The 20,039-nt window shown below is 51.2% G+C and overlaps 1 protein-coding gene across 2 annotated transcripts in view; it reads right to left on the reverse strand.

The window, feature by feature from the left end:
* The window catches only part of BOC (BOC cell adhesion associated, oncogene regulated), a 54,239-nt gene that overhangs the window by 12,719 nt on the left and 21,481 nt on the right, over positions 1–20,039 (reverse strand). For both annotated transcript variants that reach the window (XM_030961359.1, XM_030961350.1), the window contains exons 2-6: positions 10,285–10,452; positions 9,638–9,916; positions 1,847–1,993; positions 1,404–1,547; positions 693–986 (exon numbers count right to left, since the gene is read on the reverse strand). In XM_030961359.1, coding sequence (XP_030817219.1) covers positions 693–986; positions 1,404–1,547; positions 1,847–1,993; positions 9,638–9,916; positions 10,285–10,369 — 949 coding nt within the window. In that variant the 5' untranslated portion in view covers positions 10,370–10,452. The remainder of the gene's footprint in view (positions 1–692; positions 987–1,403; positions 1,548–1,846; positions 1,994–9,637; positions 9,917–10,284; positions 10,453–20,039) is intronic.

Raw genomic sequence — 20,039 nt, forward strand, 5'->3', positions numbered from 1 at the left:
CTTTGTGGGGGTCCACATGGGTCTGCTTCAATGCCCCTCCCCTTCAGCATCCACATAAACTGCAAAGGGAGGTAGCCCAAGGCCATCTGCCCTCTCACATGACATCAGACATCTAAAAGTCCCATTTTTCTGAGCTGAAATGCTACTCTGCAAAGATTGTGCTTGTGCCACAACACCACACTGGCACCTAATGAAATGCAATCCGTGAAACATGGGCTTAATCTCCCTAAAAATTGTGAGACTGGGAAGTTACGTGTGGTAGAAATATCTGAGCTTTGTATGCCTTGTTTTCTACTCCACAGGGACCTTCCCTACAACAGAACAAAAAACAGAACAAAACAAAGACACTCGAGTGTCTTCCTTATGCCAATGTCAAATATGTCTAAAAAGCAACCAGGCTTCCACTAGAAAGTATTAGAACAAAAGCAGTGCCACAAATGACAGGATAAGAGCTTCTGCAGAGGAAAGGAGGATCCGTCATCTCCAGCCCATGGTGGGAGCCGAGAAGGAGGAACTACTGCCCTCAAGAAAGAATTAGTCTGGTCTCCCGGAAACTGGAACCACAAGCAGGGGTTTGCATTACATTGTGGTTTGTCCAGAGAGAGGAAGAGTGCTTCAGTCCCAGTATCTTCCCCTAGAAGAAGATGAAATGTCCAAGCCCTTCCTGAAACAAAGGCTCCAGCAGCACTCACCAAACACCTGCACGTTGTAGAAGATGAACGCAGCCCCAGCCTCCCCAACGCCATTGTCAGCCATGCAGCTGTAGGTGCCCGAGTCCTCCTCGCTTGTGGGGTCGATCAGGAGGTTGCTGAGCAGGAAGCGCGTCTTGTTGTAGGCGGAGACACCAGAGCCATCCTTGGCCCAGGTGACCCGCGGCGGGGGGATCCCGCTGGCCACACACTCCAGAATCAGGCTCTGGCCCTTGGTGACAATGATAGTCTGAGCCTCAGGAGGGTAAATTATCCGGGCTGCTTCCGCTGTGGAGCCTGGGGAGGAGAGATGGAAGAAGGAGGTGCGTGGGAAGGAAGGTGGATGGTGGGAGAGCACCCTGTGCAGTGGGTAAGTAGGGATAATGGTAGGGCACACAGTTTTCCTGCTGGAACGGGTAAATGGCAATGCAGGACCAGAGGGATGTTCTGTAAGGGTTCTGTGCACACCGCAAAGCCACCTTGCCAAAGGGCTAAGGGCCTTTGCCCACCCACCACCAAGAACAAATCCTAAGGAAGCATGGCAACCCCAGGGCTTCATACACATACTCCAGGAGCAGACCCTGGGGCCTTCTGCTGCTGGAAAGGAGTTTTCTCAGCAACTGATAATGGTTCACACAGAAAACCAGCTGCACCAGATAGCACTCTTCAGTGCCCCCAGAGCTGGAGATGTGCAGTGAGGGGAGAATGGCTTACGTCTCACACGAAGCCTCTCACTGGAGACTGAAGTTTTCACTTCCTGTGTCACGGGGTTGTAGGCAGCACATTTGTAAGTCCCCTCATCCTCCTGGCTGGCATTAACAATCTGAAGGTTTCCAGATGGCATAATAAGATAGTTGTCTGGAGACAGAGAAGAGAAAGTGGCACATGGTCACAAGATATGCTCCTGTCCAGCCTCCTGGAACACATGCAGTGTCCTGAAGAAAAGGTGGACAACAGGGAAAGAAAAAACCATGATGTCCCAGGCAGCATGGACATCAGGGAGACCATGCCAGGGACCCTGAAGTAACTTGTGTTCAGACAGGTGGCAAAGGGACAAGGAGGCAGCAGGTAGAGATAGCTACTAGCTATTGCTGGTAAGAAGGGTGAAACTGAGGATCCTGTGGCAGAACCTCTTGGGACAGACCCTGTGCGCTCACCTCGGGAGGCCTCCAGCCACTCCTGCTTCACACTGTAGCGGACCTGAGCCTTGGGGTGACTTTCAGGCAGGTCGCAGGCAATCACAGCTGTGTTCCCTTCATCCACCTCGATCACGTGCTGGCCATCAAACTTGAAATCTTTGAGATCTGCAAAGAGAGCAGAAAACAAGGCATCTCAGTGGCTGGCTAAACATCTCAGCGTCAGCTCATGCTCTCCCCATGAACTCGGAGCTCTTTCCTCGTGGTGCCGGCAGAGGACCGCTCTGACCCCAGCAGCTAGGGAAACTGGCTTCCTTTCACGATTTTCCCCACCTCCTTTTTCCTACAAAATGAGTAACTTAAAACACAGCTTCTGGAGAAATCGCCTGCTCCAGGGCTGGGAAACTGGGTGTGAAAAATCCTGGCCTGAGAGTAAAATATAAGCCAACTTACTGCAGTACTGAAGGGCAGCCAAAAATGGTCCTTTTGCCACCTGCTATTTCACACATGGCTGCTGTCCTGCTACTGAGAAGCTGACTTTGTAGTCATAACTCAGGGAGCCCAGCCTGCTTCAAGGGTGTACAGAAGCCAGGTGGGAGGAAGTGTGTGATGCTCCCTGAGCTCCTCCCACACCTGAGAAATCAGCGTCTCTGCTCCAGGCACTCTTGCTCCAATCAAATATCTTGCAGCTGGAAGTTGGTTAACCACATGTGTGCCCAAGCTCCAGCTAAAAGAACAGGGACTTGCAAGGAAAACCAGCTCCTCCTCTACATGGCACAGCTGCTCCTTCCCTAAAGCAGCTGTGAAAACCCTGTCCCACCACATCCCTCTGCCCATGCTGTGATGGGAGTTCCCATCCTGGCTGGGCTGATGTGGGTAGCAGGACTCAAAGCACAGGAACTAAGAAGAAGGGGTACCTAACTTTTTGTTTTCTTTTCCCTGGTTTTTTTAAAGCAGGAGGAGAGGACTGCAGCAAAACCCCACAGATCTGGAAGGGCAGGGAGCATGCCAACCGGGACCCACCAAATTTTTCAGAGAGAAAACTGGTTTCCATTCCCTCTGGGTGTGATGGCAAATCTTGCCGACGCACTGCAAGCTTGAAGTTTGTCTCAGACACATGTGCTGTGATGGAGAAGGTTTTGTGCCAGGAAAAAAGCCCCTCGTGCATTTTTACAATGCTGTACACCAGCCCAGGTGTTTTCACCCCTAGTGAAAACGTCACATCCCGCAGTTGGTTGTTGTCACAGGTGACAGGTCACACTGTCATATCAAGGCTCAGGTTGGTGCCTCTTCCCAGGACCAAGGGCTAACAGATCTCCTGAATGGCATGCCACTAATTCTGGATCAGACCACACTTCCTTTGCAAAACCCCACTCTAATGCAGTGTGCTGCATTCTGCAGCCACAGCACAGTCACGTGCTGTCGACAGCTCCCTCGGCCCCAGAAACCCATCCCAGAACGTGGCACCCGTGACCTCGGGCAGTTTGGGGGCCAGGGGGCAGCAGGAGGGCTGGCGGCGGGCGGGCAGCAGGCTGCCTCCCTTGGCAGCCCCAGCCAGCAGAAAAATGTGGGGCTTGTTCTCTGGGAAATGCAGCAGCGTTCCAAGAGCAAAAGACAACTCTGGCTCCAAGCTTCTCCCACCCACAGTCATGGAAAAGTGACATGAAATTTCTCAAGCAGACTTTCTGATTAAAGCAAGATCCTTTATGGAGTTTAAATAAAAACCAGCTCTCTTGGCAAGGCATCGAGAAAGCCTCCCCGAGCGCGGTGCGGAGGGGCTGTCGGGCAGCTGCTGGGGGAGCCAGCGGTCCCGGGCCCAGATCTGAGGCAAGGGGAGGAGGTTGAAAAGAAAAGGGGAGGTTTTGCAATGTCATAAAAATGATTTGCAATGAACATGCTTAATACTTCTGGAATTTCTTGGCATTGTTCAATTAAAAAAAATAATAAAAAGAAGGGATAGGGGTGAACTTCAGAAATGTGATTAATCCTTTAAGACAAGCTGAGGAGGGGAGCCAGGTTTCCACTGGATATTAAAGCCAGATGAAAGTTAACTCTTAACTTGTGAAAAGCTGGCAGTGCCTCACGCTCCTCCTCCAACGAAAGTTACTGCTGGGGCAAGGAACGATGATGGATATTTTCTCCTCTTTGCTTTTTACATTTGATCAAGGAATAAAATAGTGAGAGCCACAGAAATGGAAAGAGGTGGAGAAGTGGTGAAAGCCCAGGGTCTGCCTGCCCACATTGCGCATGTTTCGCTGATCAACAAAATATAAACGAGCATCGGGAAAATTAATGTGCGCCTTGGTGGTCTGGATTCATCACAGCCAAATTAAGATTTTGGAGCCAAGGCATAGGCTCCAGCAATGCTGGCAGGGATCCGCACACACACACTTACACGAGCACGTGTACGTGCACACATACTCTGAGGAAAGAAGGGGCCCAAAAGCCTGGAAAAAGAGCAGACCCAAGGTCCTGGCATAGCAGAGCCATCTTGAAGATGGAAAATGATGACCCTGTGCCAGGGCACCCCCTGGGATGACTGTGGGCTGGGTAGACATGGGGGCCTCTCCCAGGCAGCCCCCCAGATGGTGGCTCAGCCCACATCTCACAGCTGTGGGTGGTGCAGCCCCACAGTAGGGAGCTGCAGCTCTTCCTGGCTTCCCCTCAGCCCAGAAGTGAGGGACAAGGGGTGAAACTGTGGACAAAGGGGGAAAGAACAGAGGAAAGGAAGGGATCCTGGGGTGGCTGGGGGGGCAAGAACCAGGTGCCTTTGGAGAAGCAGAGTGAAGCTGGCAGGGGAGAGGGGGAAAATAGCAGAACTGGGACAAACTACTTTCTCATATGCCAAGTGTATGAGTTTCCTGCCAAAATACTCTCCTAAATTCCTGCTTCCCCACAGAGAACAAGACTGGTTTACTTGCCAGTGGATTTTGGCCACGGGCGATCTCAACTGCCCTGCTCACCACTGGTACGGGCATGTAGAGCCATCCTTTAGGGCCAATGGGTCAGCCAGAGCTGGTGAGGAGTGGTCAGGGTCACCCCAGTCCCCCCCTGTGCATGGGACAAGCTCCCCCACACATCCTGTTGCATTTGGCCTCAGCACAGCAAAACAGAGGGCACAGTGCCAAGCTGGGACAACCAGCTTCGTCCTGGGGGGTTCAAACAAGCTGCCCCTGAGTTGTGGGGGGACCATGCATGTTCCCCCCAGCAGGGAGGGCTGGAGGATAGGATCCATGCCAGGGGGATATGCAGCACTTGCCCCTTCAGCTGTGCAGCCAGCGGCAGCCAGGCCCCACATCTAACATGCAATTTGCACCGGAGTCTAACAACCACGGCAGCTGGGAGAAACCACATCCCCTCTCACTGGCTGGGTTTTCCTTCTCATATGGCAGCACCCAGCGTGCCAGCCCATGTTCTTGTCCTTAAAAGACACGCCTGACCACAGCGAAGCAAGTCCTCATCTCCCAGCCATTGTCCGGGAGGTGCTGCGGACAGACAGACTGAGCACTGCCAATCCCAGCCATGCTGGGACAAGAGGGCTTTTCCCCCCCTCTTTTTTTGTTTAGGAGGGAGTGCAACCAAAGGCCATTGCTTATGTCCATCTGCAGCCGGCTCCGAGGCGCAATGGGGTGAACTGGGGTGCAGCCCTGCAGCCAACTGTGCTGCTGTCACTGGGGAGGGAAACCAGCTGAGTCCCAGGGCTGGGGGCCAAGCAACGAGGCAGGCGAGACAGAGCTGATTAAATGAATGGGAGACCATAAATAAATCAGGAGAAGAAGCAATAGTAAGTGAAATGATGGCCCCAAGGTAAAAGTTCTCCCTGCCATAGGGAAGAGTGAAAGAGGAAAGGGAAGGAAGGGGAATAAGCAGGAATAGGGTCCTCCAGCCTGGGGGCACGCACCTTCCACTGTTGCCCCCTCAGCTGTGAGAGCAGCCTAGGGCTACGGCTCTCACTCCCCGTCCAGCCAGCAGCACAGGAGTCTGGGCACTGGTGCTGTCATCACCAGATTCCTCCCACCCTGCTGAGACAGGCACAGCCCCACGGACTCCAGCCTACTGATGCCCGCCCCAGCACATCTCCCCCACCCTGGGCCCATCTCACAGTCCTCATGCCACAGCTCTGATGGCTCACAAAACACCACCTGCGTTTTCCTTCTCTCCCCTCCTCACATGGCCTCTGCCCCTGGGACCAGAGCTCCCATGCCTGCTCTGCATATGCTTTTCCAACAGGCAGCTATCCTCCTCTTTCCCTCCTTCCCTCCCTCCTGCCCGCCATTGCCTTTGGGGAGTATCTGCAGAGAGGCCCTGGCGAAGGAAAATGAATGGGGCTGTCTTCAGAAAGCAGCTGCAAATTCCTGGGGGATGCCCAGCCCGACCCCGTGCAAGGTCACTGTCCACAAGCTCCACATGCTGAGGCCCAGCTTCCCACACGTGCTGCCACAAGGCCGAGGACTGACCTCACCCATGGCACCGATGGAGGCAACAGGGCAATGAGCCACCCTTGCCCACTGCATTCCCGAGACACAGGCAATCCCACACCCCTGGCCACAGGGACACTGGAACAGGTGGAGTTTTTTTGCTGCACCCCTCATCTAATTTTTCTGTTTTGTTTTCAAATATCATGTCTATCAGGTCAGGCTTGCTGCTGTGTTTGATGCCCTGATTTTCAATGCATACAGATGAGTTCTGGGAGTTACAAAGCTCTACCTCTGCTCATCAGCCGTGCTCCAGCCCTGCACTTCAGTTGCCCCTGTGAGCTCCATGAAGAGCTCCTGACTTTTCAAGCCTCTAGCTGTTACAGAACCAGCCCTCAGCACCATGTACAACTCCCTGGTAGAATCACTCAGCCCCACCAGAGCCCACTGCAGCTGTGCCTTTTACATACAGCACCTCTACCCAGGAGAGGGGCTGGGGCAGGGCTTTCTGGCAGGATGGCAACTTTGCCACCTAGAATCAGGCACAGAAAACATTTCTTTCTTCCTTGCAGCTGTCATTCATATGAAGGCTTAAAGCCTGGTTTGGAAAACCAGGGATACTCCTGTTTTATCCATACAAGCTGTCCCAGACTGCAGTGCTGCCCTGGGGCCTGCAGGGCTGATCTTGTGCACCACAATCAGGCCAGCGCCGATCAGCAGGTGTGACCTGCAGTGACCTGCACTAATATGCCATGGGCTGCCAAGGTTGTGTGGAGCCCCAGTTCAGCTCTAACTGGACTCAATGGTGCCCAAGTGAAGCCTGAAGTGCTGCGCCCTTTGTCACTTCATGAAATCTTTCCCTTCTGCAAATCCCTCCTCCCTCCACCTCTTGGATATAACAACAGCTATTTTATCTCTGCTGGAGAAATTAACTGCAAGTTTCAACCAGCACTCTGAGCCAGGGGGAAGAGAGATGGCCTCGGCATCACTCTCATCGGCTCAGATGAGAGAAGGAGGTGTGAGTCCCAGGGCTACACTGTGGCTGCCAGCACTGCAGTGATGCTTATCTGCTTGCTGACTGTCAGCAAAGCACAGCAGGCCCCAGGGGACTGGGCACACAGAGCCTGCGGCATTCCAGAGTGCTTCCTTCAAACAAGGCCCAAATAAAGGAGGGAAAAGAGCCTAAAAGTTGGCCAGACAATTTTACCTACACTCCTGAAAACCTAGCAAGTCACTTCTTCCAATTACTCCAGGTCCTCTTCCAAAATAAACCCAAGCCTTGAAAATGTTTCCATCGCCCTCCTTCCCCCCACTGCTTTCATTCATGCATTCCAGTTTCACTTTCCCGTTGCCACCCCAAAATAATTTTTGGATGGAACTAAGACTTTCAGAGGGTTTTCATTCAGCTCTGAAGGTTATCTGGAGGAGATTTATCAACTGCAAGCTGACCTGCCAGGGGCTTTTCTCTCACCATGGTCACCACTGAATCAGCTCTGAGCAAGGTCCTGTAGGGGAGGTCTGGAGCAGGAGAGAAAGCCTGGGGCACATCTGCTACCACAGCTTTCAAACTCAGTCCCACCACCCAGTGTGCTCCCTGTTCTTTCAGAGCAACATCACTGTTGCAAGCAGACTCCAGCTCATGAACATGAGACTGGTTATTTGAACCTCTCCAGAAGATTCTACTCCCACACCTTCAGTCCCACACCTTCACTGGGATGCCCTCTCTCTCTCTCCACTCCTTGACTGCTAGATCTTCCCCATCTGGGTGCTCTCTATCACCTGAGGCTACCCAGATGTGTGGGATGCAGCCTCTGCCATCCCCAGCTATCCCTGAGGATGAGGGACCCGTGCAGCACAGCACAGCACAGGGGTTTTCCACAATGGATTAGCTGCTTGATGATCCAACCTCTGGCTCCAGTTTTGTGAGCTCCACTGAGTGGTGCTCCTGACTTCCTCTCAGAATTGTGTTTGCCACGACAGGGACACAGCAATGGCCAAGTCCTTCTCTTTTGCACACGCTAGGCAAAGGTGATTTGGCTCCTGGAGAGGGCTGATGCACTACTCAGAGGCTTTTGATTCGTCCTGAAGGACATTGTGGGGCCTTCTGGTGCCTTAGGACCTGTCCCCCATTCACCACTAAAGAAGTCAGGTCAGACATACTTTTCCCAGGAGATAGAGCTGGTGGTAGTGGGCTGGGATGCAAATGAAAAAAGAAAAGGGGATCGCCTAAGCAGGAGCTGATCAGGCTGAGGAGCTGTGCACACCCTACTCTCCTAAATTCAAACCATGTCCTTGGTAATCCCATCCACCCCTCCCCTCCTCTCCTTCTCTCTATCAGGCCACCAGCACACACAGCCCCCTTTCTGCTCTGGAATGTGTTCTCCGAAACTTAATCTCAGCATGGGGCTCAGGCCAAATCCCCCAACAGATTCGGCCCTGTGACAACCCCCTCCCACCCTGCCTCAGAGTTCAGCAACTCTCTCCTTGCTTTCCCTGGCCTCCTCCTCCTCCTCCTCCCACCCTGCCTGGCCTAAACATTTCACTCCTGATTAATGTATCAGTGACAAGCCAATAGTTCTTGGCTTTAAAGCAAAGCCAGGCCCCACTTTGCACAAACATCTTCACGTCTTCATTTTCTTAAGACTTAGCCCCAAACTCCCTTTTGCTGGGAAACATGAAGCCCTTTCTACACTCAGGGACTGTCACTGCAAGGCAATGGCAGCCTCCTCTGCACACACTTGCTCCACCAAACACTGTGGATTTCTGAGAAGGTGGAGCTCTCCACTGCTCTTTCTCACATGCATCCAGATACAATCCCCTCTGGCCAAATACATACAACATCTGGCCAAAACCAGGTGCTTGTAAGAAAAATTGCCCACCTAAGACACCTCTGGCCATGCACACGTCTCCCAATGCCAGAGGGCACCAGTGAGGAGCACGTAAACTCAGGGATAGGAGCAAAGTCCCTTGCTCAGAGTTGTGTCTCAAGAAGGCAGTAAAACTTAGCGCACACTGACCCTGTGCTGGCAGCAGCCCCAGCAGCAGTTGGGCCATCAGCTCCAGCAGGTACTATTTATAAACTCCATCAATAAGTCAGGAACCAGAGGAGGCAGCCTGTCAGGAAAGCAAACCCCACAGCTCAGGCATTCCCTGGTTGTGCAAAAACTTCTCCCTGAAGGACAGATCTGCAGCCTACCACACAGGAGGAGGATAGTTTGGGTCTGACTGGGCCACACCACGGCAGCCAGTCCACGATCAAAAATGCTACAAAAGGGCGTATGCCAAAGGAGTCATCCCTTGATGCCAGCACGAGCAAGCAAGAATGGATGAGCCTCTCGAGATGTGTGAGCGATGGCCCAAGCAAAGCAGGGGCTGTCAGAGAACTGAAGCTACTCACTAGCTAAGGTGACCACTGCAGGGACACTGGCAATGACTCCTTCAGGCACACGAGCAATGCACTGGTAGCGCCCCACAGTGTGGTTGTTGAGAGCCGTGATGATGAGCTTCCCTCGCTCCACATGGATACCCAGCACCTCGTCTGATCCAGCCAGCTCCTTCCCGTTCAGTCTCCAGGTGAGATTCACTCGGGGGGGGTCCACCACACACCCCAGGCTGACTGGGCCTCCAAGCTTTTGGACAATAGAAGCAGGTTGCACTGTGACCTGCAGAGATTCACCTGCACAGAGGGAAAAAACGGGAATAAGAAAGCTCTGTGAGACTCAGCAATAGAATGGACAGAGGAAAAAGCTGCAGTGCTGTACTATTTGCATTCCAAATGGCCTCTCCTTGTGTTGCGCCATCCCCTGGACTCCTCATACACCCACCCTAATTTTTAGAGATGAACCCCAGCCCCATTTCTTCCTGGCACCGCCTGAGAGAAATGTTCGACTCCAAATGTATCCTCCTCTGGAAGAGAGTTTGAACCTGGACCTTTGGTCAAGGCTACTCAGGGAACAGCAGAGAGAGGAAACCTCTTTGTCTGTGAGGCATGGCTACGCTAAACGGCACTGAGGCAAACCAGAATGGGTAAGAAAAGACACTCACTCAGTTTGGCAAAACAGCTGGCAGCCGCAAGCACGAGGCAAGGGATGGGGGACATGGGCCTCTTCCTTCCACGTGTCATTGCCATCCCATGCGCTGTGATCTGGGCTGCCCAGGGAAGGGTCCCATAAGCTGCCTCAGGGGATGCAGTGGATTTGTGGCAGTGGATTCCTGTGGATGACAAGAGATAGATGAAACCCTCAGGCTTCCCTCTGCTTTCCAGCCCTGCCTGGCTTCTCTACCAACATCCTTAAACTGCCACAGATTCACCAAGCCAGTGGCCTGAGGAGACTACAGATGCTGATGCAAGCAATTCTCTTCTCCAGCCTCTCCCCCAGGCACAGCTGGGAGTCTCCCAAGACATCCCATCCTCGGTACACATGCACACACAGACACACAGTCTCCTTCCCCATTTCATACTTGGCACAGTGAGTGACAGTGATGCACACCGGACAACTTCCAGGAGCAAAACACAAACATTTCCAACAAAGTGTCACTGAAGATATCCACTGAGTGTTGCTGCCACTTCTTGGCTATGTCTCGAATATATTCTATTTTGAACACTACAGTAAAGGAGCAGTACAAGTCCACTCAACCTATGAAAATACTTCAGATTAGCTGAAACACACCACCTATTTTAACTCTACACAAACCACCAGGTTCATACTTGAAAGTGTCAACTAGCCCCAAAAAACTAAAAATGTAAGGCCACCTGTCACAACCCAGGTTGCTGTGAAGAGCTGCACACTGCAGCAGATGCTTTGGAGACCCGTGAATGAACACTAAAGCAGACAAGCCAGGTCAGGGGGATTAAAGACCTCAACAGTCGCCCCAAGAGACACCTCAGACGTCAGACTGAGTTCATCTTTAATCAAAGGCAACAGGCTGAAGTCAAGAGGAGATTTCCCTCTACTGGCATCATAATGCAGCTATAGGATTTTGAGCTCCCTTCAGCTGCAGCACTAAGATGACCTGCAAGCCTTAGAGCACGGCAGAATTGCTCCTGTGGCATGTCTCCAGGGAAGAAGCCCAAGGGCAAACCCAAAGCAGCCATGGCAGCCAGCCCAAGGAGCAGTTATACTGCCTGCTCTCCCTGCAGCAAACAGCTCATTAGCCACAATCACCATCCTCAGGAGCACCTGACTCTGCAGGGCAGTATTTCCTACTTCCACCATGGTCACTGCTTGAGCCATCACCTGCTTGAGCATGTGTTCTCCATACCCATCTCAGTCAAACAAGGGCACAAGTTCCTTCAAGCATAACCCCCAAAATTAAACCTCCTAACTCCTGAAGTAAGGACTGACACATACTCCCCCTGAGACGCTTGGTGAGTTGTTCAAGGCAAGGCTGATTCCTGCTAGCAAGGAAACCACACATATTTGGGGAAATATCACCAAGATACTCTCAAATTACTTTGCTTGGCTTTTGGTGACAGCAAAGGTGCCGAAGTGCAGCACAGGACAATGTCCATGGCCAGCCATGCTCAGATGCACATTGTAGCAGCAAGAATCCAGCAGGCTGGCTTGCATGCCTCTCTGCAAACTGGGCTGTCCCTCTGACAGCCTCACAAGCTGTCCCTTCCCCCCCTGCCCCCACATCCCAGAGCTCTGACATATGAAGTTGAGAAGAGGAAAGAAAAACCTCTTCAGAGCTGGTAATTTCAAAAGGAAGAAACACCAAGTAAAGCAACATGCTGCTGAGTTTTGGAAAGGCCACAAAGAGCATCTTTACAAGGCCCTTTGCAGGCCAGTATGAATCTAGTGCACTGGCTGGCCCAAGGCAGCTCTTTACAGGAGTTACAGAATCATGGGTAGAGTGGCTGTGAGGCCAAGATGACAAGCCTGACAAGCCCTACTGAGTGGCAGAATAAATTAAATCAAGCTTGGCATGGCCCAAGGTGGCTTCCAGGCATCCAGGAGCATGGATGGAGCTCAGACATTGGACATATCCTGAAGGCATCCAGAGAGAACACTAGGCCATACTCCAGCTACTGCAGGCCACAGCCTGGTTACATGTGGAAATCTCTGTGGGTAACCTCCAGTGCCAAAGAGACAAGACAGCAACTTCCATCCCACACACCTCATCCTTCTTGGTGCTCACTCTCCTCACCTGAGAAGTCTCAAAACTTCCCCCACCAACCAGCACATAGTGACTTGACAGCTCCAAGTCAATCACAGGATACTTTAGTGATTGACTTGGAGACCCATCTGAGTTGCTCCAGTTTATCTCTCCATGTGATACAGCCACCAAAGCACCCTTCATTATGCCACAGCCACCACGGGAAGTCACCACTGCTGATGGCTGTAAAAGTGCCCTGGGTCTGTCCATACCACAACATGCAGTGTTGGCACCACTGCTGATGCACAAGTTAAGGTTCGACTAATTACACTCATCTGGAAAAGACTTTGAGATAGTTCAGGCTTAAAAACACCTCACACCCTAAGGTTTACAGGAGATGGAAAGCCTTTCACTGACGTAGAAGAAACATTTTGGGGTAGGACTTACTGTCTGGCTTCTCAGCATTGGAAGCCTACGGAGCAAAGCTGACTCATTCCCCCTATCTGGATGGGTTTGGCAGCAGGATGGAAAAATGTTGGATGGGAAGGAGTTGCTCCCTGGAGCCCAGGCTGAGTGAGGGGGTAGGCAAAGATATTCCCAACCAGACCTCCCTGCAGCTCTGTGTTGCACAGAGCCTCTGGCCAGAAGGGCAAAGCCAAAGGCACAGAACTGTGCATGAGACCCCTCGTGAGCTAGGACCACCCAGGCACATCGATGCAGTGACTGAACTGGCTGCCCCCAGGTCTGTGAAAAGATGAACAGCAATAGGTGGGGAGAAAAAAGAGGGGAGCTCAAAAAATTTGGCCACAGCACTAGGCAGATTGAACAGTATTGAGCAGAGAATGAGGAGAGAAGGTGTGTTGCAACAAGTGTATGTATGGTACCTCCCCAAACCTCCAGGCAAGAGTACAAGCTCTAAATAGGGACATGTGGCCATTTCTTTCACAGCTGAGTGAAGTACAAAAAGTAAATGGCCAGCATAAAAATAATGAGGAAAATGAATGAAAACATCAATTCCAAAAGAACTATTAGGATCCAGGGCCAGATTTTGAAATTCTCAGCTCTTACAATTGAAGCCAGATTTTCAAAAGCATTCAGTTCTTGACATGCTGAGCACTCCTGAATAGGCAACCAACTTACTTCGATGCCTAAATGGGAGCTGACCTCTTTTGAAAATGCTGTCCCTTAAGCAGGCTGCAATAGTGCAAAGCAAGGAACTTTATTAATCAGGCAGCTTTCGATCTGCCTCGTGTCCTGCCAGCAGCACCAGAGTGGACTGCAGTGGGAAGGCAGAGGTGGCAAGCGGAGGAGACCCCAGGCACCCCAGCTGACTTTCCAGAGGTGGTGGACCCAGGGGCTGCAGGGCTGCTGCATGACAGGGTCCTGCTCTGCTGCCTCCTCTCCCCAAGGCAGGTACCTTGTGAAGTGCCAGCACTTCTGCAGCCACCAATAACACCACTCCTGACAGCTCCTGCTTAATTGCTATCTAGGAAAAGAAAGAGTTAAAGTAATTTAAAGAGATTCGAGAGGGAGGGAAAAAAAAATTGTTTGTTTATTTAAATTCTTTCCTGCCAGGTTAAAATAACAATTTCCTGTCGGTGGAGCTCTAAGTCCCTTTCAGACAGCCCAGTAAATCAAAAGAGGGGCCATTAAGAGAACAAAATTAACGAGAGCTTAATCAGTCAAGAAGGGGTGGTGGCGGTGTAAAATCTGTCGGCTCGGCTTCCCACCACACACCTAAGCCCAGCGAGGCCCCTGCCTGCAGCCGCAGCTGTGCCACGGCGGCGGAGGGCACTGCAAAGGCAGCGGAGCGAGAAAGGAAAACCAGAGGCGAAGATATAAAAGGGAAGAAAGGCCCGCGCCAGCGCGGGGGGGGGTGACAAATCTCGAAAGGAAAAAGGGATTTGAATTAAGCACAGGCCGCAGGAGAGGTGTTTGCTGATTAGAAACTGAAGGTTTTACTGAGGAAATGCAGCTCACAGCCCCAAGACCCCTTCTGCTTAACAAGGGCCAGCCAAGCAGCCCTTGTTACTGCCACATTGCCTGTAATTTACAAGGCTCCCAAATAGGAACCAGCCTGTGCCCCAGCTCCGGGCAGCATCCACAGCACACATCCCAGGCAGGGATGGATGGGAAGGCTGCGGGAATGCCCAGGCAGACTGGGAGCTGTGTGGAGTCACCGACGCACATGGCAGTGGTCCGGGGTTGTGTCATTCAGATGGACCTTGGGAACTTCTTCCTGCAAGGCATGAACAGTGGGAAGGGGCAAGGACTGCTCTGCACTGAGGGAAAGGCTGCCGCAACTTCAGTCCAGCTGCCAGCTGGGGACACCCTGGGTGACTCCAGAGAATTCACTGCAGCTGCTCTCTGTTTCCAGCAGGTCAAGTAGGGACAGTGAAACTCCCAGCTCTCTGTTTCATACATTGAGACCTCAGCTTTTCAGAAAAAGTAATGTCTTACACAGTATTATGAGCCAATTTTACTTGTAATCATTACTTGTATCATCAAGCAAGCTGTTCTTGGATGCTCAATCTTTTCCATCCCCTCTGAAAAATCCCACTGTACAACTCTATAATCCTCTAGCTGCAAAAATACTGTCCAGGGGACATCTTTGAGCAGATCAGCTGCAAAGTCCCTGCATGATTCCTGGGCATGGACAGCAATCTGGACATCCCTGATGACTTCTCCCCGACCCATCAAACAGTAACATCCCACAGGGCAAAATTAACCTTTACCCAACCCCTGTCCCCATTTCAAAGTATTAATTTCACACAGATAAGTTAGGCTCATTTTCTCTGAAAGGGTTTGGGAAAAGGACAGGTTGGTGCAGGACAGAAGCTCCCCTCCCACAGAACATCATGGGCAGCTGATGGAGATGGGTGTGCAGGTGCCATAGGGAGTGGCAGGATCCCAAATGGGAAAAGGCTCATATCAGGAGGGGCAGAAAGGCAGAACCCCGTATTACACCACTATGTTTGAAGTCAAGGAGGTAGCACAGTGTTTGTGGAAAGAGGGATAAAAGCTTGCCTGTTTTTATCTCTTGTAGCACTGAGAGCTTCTGATTTCAGAGTGCATTAGCTCTTTTAACATAGCCCTTGACTAACCGTATGAGAGGGTTGCCTTCTCCCTTTTTTAGTGATTAGGCAAAAAGACTCTCAGTGGTTGCTTGTGAGCTCAGAGAGTCCATCAAAAAGCCACAACAGAGAAAGTGTGGGATAAATTCATGCTCATAGTCAGAAAGAAAATATCCAGAATAAAACCTGGCATGGCAAAAACCACCACAGATCAGTGAGTTTTCCTAAAAACTGCAACTGGGTGACCCTAAAAAGAACCACAGTTTTGATTCAAGCAAGTCCTGAGAAATAGACACCTCTTTAAAAAATAAACTAAACTTGCAGGGAAAACATCTCTTTTCCTTGAACAGAACTGCTCATGCAAACCAAACCAGCAACAAACCAAACATGCAAACATCTCTGTAACGTTTTTGTCTTCCTCAAGATGAAGCTACTTCTCTGAGCAGTTTCTTGCCTTAACAGCCTGCAGCATCACCAGGGAGAGGACTGGGCATGCTGGCTTTGAATTAGCAACAGGATGCAAAGCCTTCTCATAGCCTGTCTGACTTCTGCTCATATCCCTGAGGACCCAAGGCCTGCAGTTTCTGGCAGCTCTCCATCCAACAGCTCCTCTGAACTGAGCGCCACTTTCCAGCTGGCATTGATCAGGCTGACTTTGCTGAGACCCAGCAAACCCCTCCACGCTGGCATTTCATCAGCCAGCAAGCGTGAGGCCGCCTGAAGAAGAAATGCCACCCTCACACCCGCCACGGGCTCCCCAGTGTCACCACAGCAGTGGCACTGCAGCGGGTGTGGCTCACCTTGGGCACTGCCTGTGGCATGGTGGTCCCAGGGTGGTAGCACCTGTCAGCTGGGGACAGCTGTAGTGCAGGCAGGCCATGGACGCAAGGATGGCCTTACGCCACAGGATACACGTCCTTTTTTCCACAGTTACTGGGAGAGGAGCCCTGTGCTAAAACAGAGTATACACACTGGCTTTTGCTGCCCCTTGGCGTGCCCTGAAAGCAGCTCCAGTCCTTGAAAAGACAAGGCTAAAGCGTAAGAAAAAAAGAAAATCCACCTCCTTTCTTCAATATCATGCTCCCCCCATGCCCTAGACACTTAATTTCCCTCTTTCACCCCCCCCGGCTTCCCCCTCCATTCTGAGTAAATTCAATTTGACAACCCTGCTAATTGGATAAACGCTGCTCCCTACGCTCCTTTAAGGCTGCCCGCTTTTCTCTCCTTGTTTTTGGAGGGCGATTGTGGCTGTTCTTTAACATGAATTCCATCTGCTTTATTTCTCCTCTGCCCATTCAAGACGCCTCCTGAATATGTATGAGGGGCTTCGCCCCCCCACCCCTTTTCTCCTCCATCCCACCTCCCTCCCTCATCACCCCCCCACCCCTCTCCCTGCCCTCTCCCATTGCCCGGGACAATAACCCCCCAAATGCCCCCTTCTCCCACCCAGGCCCTTTTTGCTTTAGATAAACACAGGCAGTGTCAAGTGTGAGGAGGGGGGGGGAAGGATGGGGTTCAACTGCCAGTCAAGCCTCGGGCCCTCAATGAAGCCCGGAGGCCTACCCTAATCTGCTGCATGCTTGCCATATGGGAGCTGTGTTGCCCTGGGAAACACTAACAGGCAGAACGGAGCTTAATAGAGTCCATATTCATTGTAATGCAGTGAAATGGCTCGAGGGACTATTGCCCCTTGGGTCTGTTTTCATTCTTCTGTTCCCCCTCTTTCTTTTCTCTCTCTCTCTCTTTTTTTTTTTTAATAAATTTTTTTCCTCCCCTCCTTCTCCCCCTCCTTTTTTTTTTCCCTTCTGTTTTGGTTTTTTTTTTCTCCTTCATTCTTCCTTTCAAAAGGACGAAGTCCCTGGAGAGCTCTAATCTGGAGAGGCTGGGGGCTCCCCGAAGGGCCGGCCAGCCGATGGGGCAGGACCGGGAAGGGGGAAGGGAGAAGGTGGAGGTGGTTAGGGAGGCGAAGGAGAGGTGGAGGGCAAGAGGAAAGTAGTAACTAATAAGCATGCAGCCGGCCAGCTGTCAAGATGCTGACAATACTGCTCCGGGTGCAAAGAGCCCGACAGGCAGCGCTGGCACGGAGCTGGCGCAGGGTCCTCCCGGGAAGCGCCTGCCTCCCCTAAGAGCCGCCCCGAACGCGGCACAAGCGGCAAAGAGGGAAAAAAAAAAAAAAAAAAAAAAAGAGAAGGGCGCAGATGGAGCGTGCTGCTCAGCCTCTTCAGAAACAAAGTGCACCTAGGAAACAGATGTTGTTGCTGCAACAAGCCTGGAACTACTGGCTGCTCTCTGGCTCCTTCTCCCAAGTGTGTGCCGGGAGAAAGGGGCCCTGGAGCAGCTGCCCCCGTGGCTGGGGACAGGCTGTGTCTCCAATCAAAACCTTTCAGTCCAGAATCACTCCCAAACTGGAAGAGCTGCCACAGTTTTACACCAGCTTTTCCTGAGCACTCTCCATCCTTCTCATTCTTGATCCACCTGTAGACTCTCCCGCCTCGCAGCTAAGGTCCCAGTTTAGGGAGCTGAGGAATCCTGAAAGGGGTGTACGTCTGCAGCACCTACAGAAGGGCGCAGGCCCTGCATTCAGGAGCTTGATTTTCAAATATCAGAGAACCAGCAGAATTGCTGCCATCAAGGTTGTGTGAGATCAAGGCCCCACAGAGGTGCAGCTCAACCTGCTCTCTTGCCAAGGCTGGTGTCAGAAAGAAAGGGTCAGGATCCCCTTGAAAACCACATCAGTGTAGTAACACACTTGTGATGAGTTATTTGCTCTGGAGTGTTTTCAGTTTTCCTCACAACTGCTATAAACTCAGCTGATGTGCAGCAACAAAGTCTTGCTTTTTCGAGGCTTTGCTATGGAACAACACTGAATCTTAATTGTAAGAAATATTTCAGAGGAGGCAGCAGGAAAGGGGTCACCCACTGATACCAGTATGATGTGAAAACACACCTTCAGTCTCAGAAGCAAGGGATTTAGTGCACTGTACTGCTGCCTGAAGCATTTTCTCTTGCCACATCAAAACAACACTTGCTTTATCATTCCATCACAATTAAAGTTGGAGATCAGTGTCAATGCAGTCAGATGCTGTACTAAACACAGAAGAACAATCCCATGTCCTCTAGACTTCACACCATTGGGTAGAAGAGTTAGTTACTTTAGGATGCTTGATACAAGCACTAAAAAAAAAAATTACCTATCCATACCTTTTTGCTCTTTGGACAAAGAGGAAAAGCAGAAAAGCATGTAATAGAGAGAGCTGGGAATAAGTGAGAATGTACATCTGGACAAGAAACGCCCAGGGAATGGCTCTGCTGGCAACTGATGCAGCGGGACCCACAGGATGGGTGGCGAGTGCCAACTGATGCAGCTGGCTTTGGTCCGGGCTCCACCACTCTGAATCCTACACCAACATGAGCTGGGCCTCAGGTTGTTCCCTCCCAGTCAGCAGCTGCAGTGGAGGAGGGTGCAGGGAGCAATGGGCAGTTCCCACCAGGAGCTGTCATCACACAGGCACAGATGTGCCTGTGGGTAGTTTACATTACTCAGGGCACTGCTTTTGTTTTTCCCTTCTCATCCTTTGCAAACAAAAAACCCCCAAACCTTGAAATCTGATGTTGAGATTCTAATTGCCTCTTGGGTTAGGGAGAGGTCAGAGAGAAGGCAGGCCTGGCAGATGTAGGGGAAGTGATGCCGGGCAAAAGCCCTCAGAGATACTAAAGGGAAGTGTGGAATAAAGGTGACAGAAAATAAAAAGCACGAAAATTAAATTTAGATGACAGGGTCAAGAAAGAAGAAATAGAGGAGTTGGATTTTGGCAGATTTCCTCACATTGCATTTGTCCCCACTGCTTCAGGGCAAGGACATGGCAATGCCATAGCTCACTTGCCAGATGCACATCCAGGCTCAAGTCATTTTCCTGTTTTCCTCTGAGCAGGGGCTGTCACCTTACACCATCACCTCTCAAGCAATTCTCTCTCTCCAGCTGACACTCTTCCACTTAATTTAAATGTGGCCTGTTTAGAATAGCAGGAAAACCACTCCTGCTCTCCACCAGAAACTCCTTGCTGCTCTGAGACAAAAGCTTAAGACTTCTGCAGCATGCCCTCATCTCAGTGAAACAGCATTTTTCCATGGAGAATTCCATGGAAAAATGGACATCTAAAAGTCCAAAATGGACATTTAGAGACATCCCCATCAGCACCATAAAGAGAAACTGCCTTCTAGTTTGCACTCCTTTCAGGATGCTCTTATCCAAAGCTGCTTTCACTCTCCATTGCTTCCCCAGCAGCTCTTGGGGAACACACAGAGGCAACTCCCACTCCCTGACTACAGGACATCAAGATGTTGACCAGAACCACTTTGCCACTGATGACACAGTAACGCTAAGAAAACCCCAAACCCTAGGCTACCTAATATCACCCTACAGCCTCCCTGCAGCCAGAGTAGTGGTCAAGAATGGGAAGGAAGACCACAACTCATGGCAAAGGTGGGACATGGAGCTGCCCTGAAAAGACTCATCTCTATTTCATTGTTTCTGTCACGTGATGGGGTCAAGCTTGCAACAGGACAGACAATAAATATCCCAGCATCCATTCATGCTGGTAACCACCAGCTGAAACACTCCTCTT

Source organism: Camarhynchus parvulus, chromosome 1, assembly GCF_901933205.1.
Source record: "Camarhynchus parvulus chromosome 1, STF_HiC, whole genome shotgun sequence".
Lineage (NCBI taxonomy): Eukaryota > Metazoa > Chordata > Aves > Passeriformes > Thraupidae > Camarhynchus > Camarhynchus parvulus.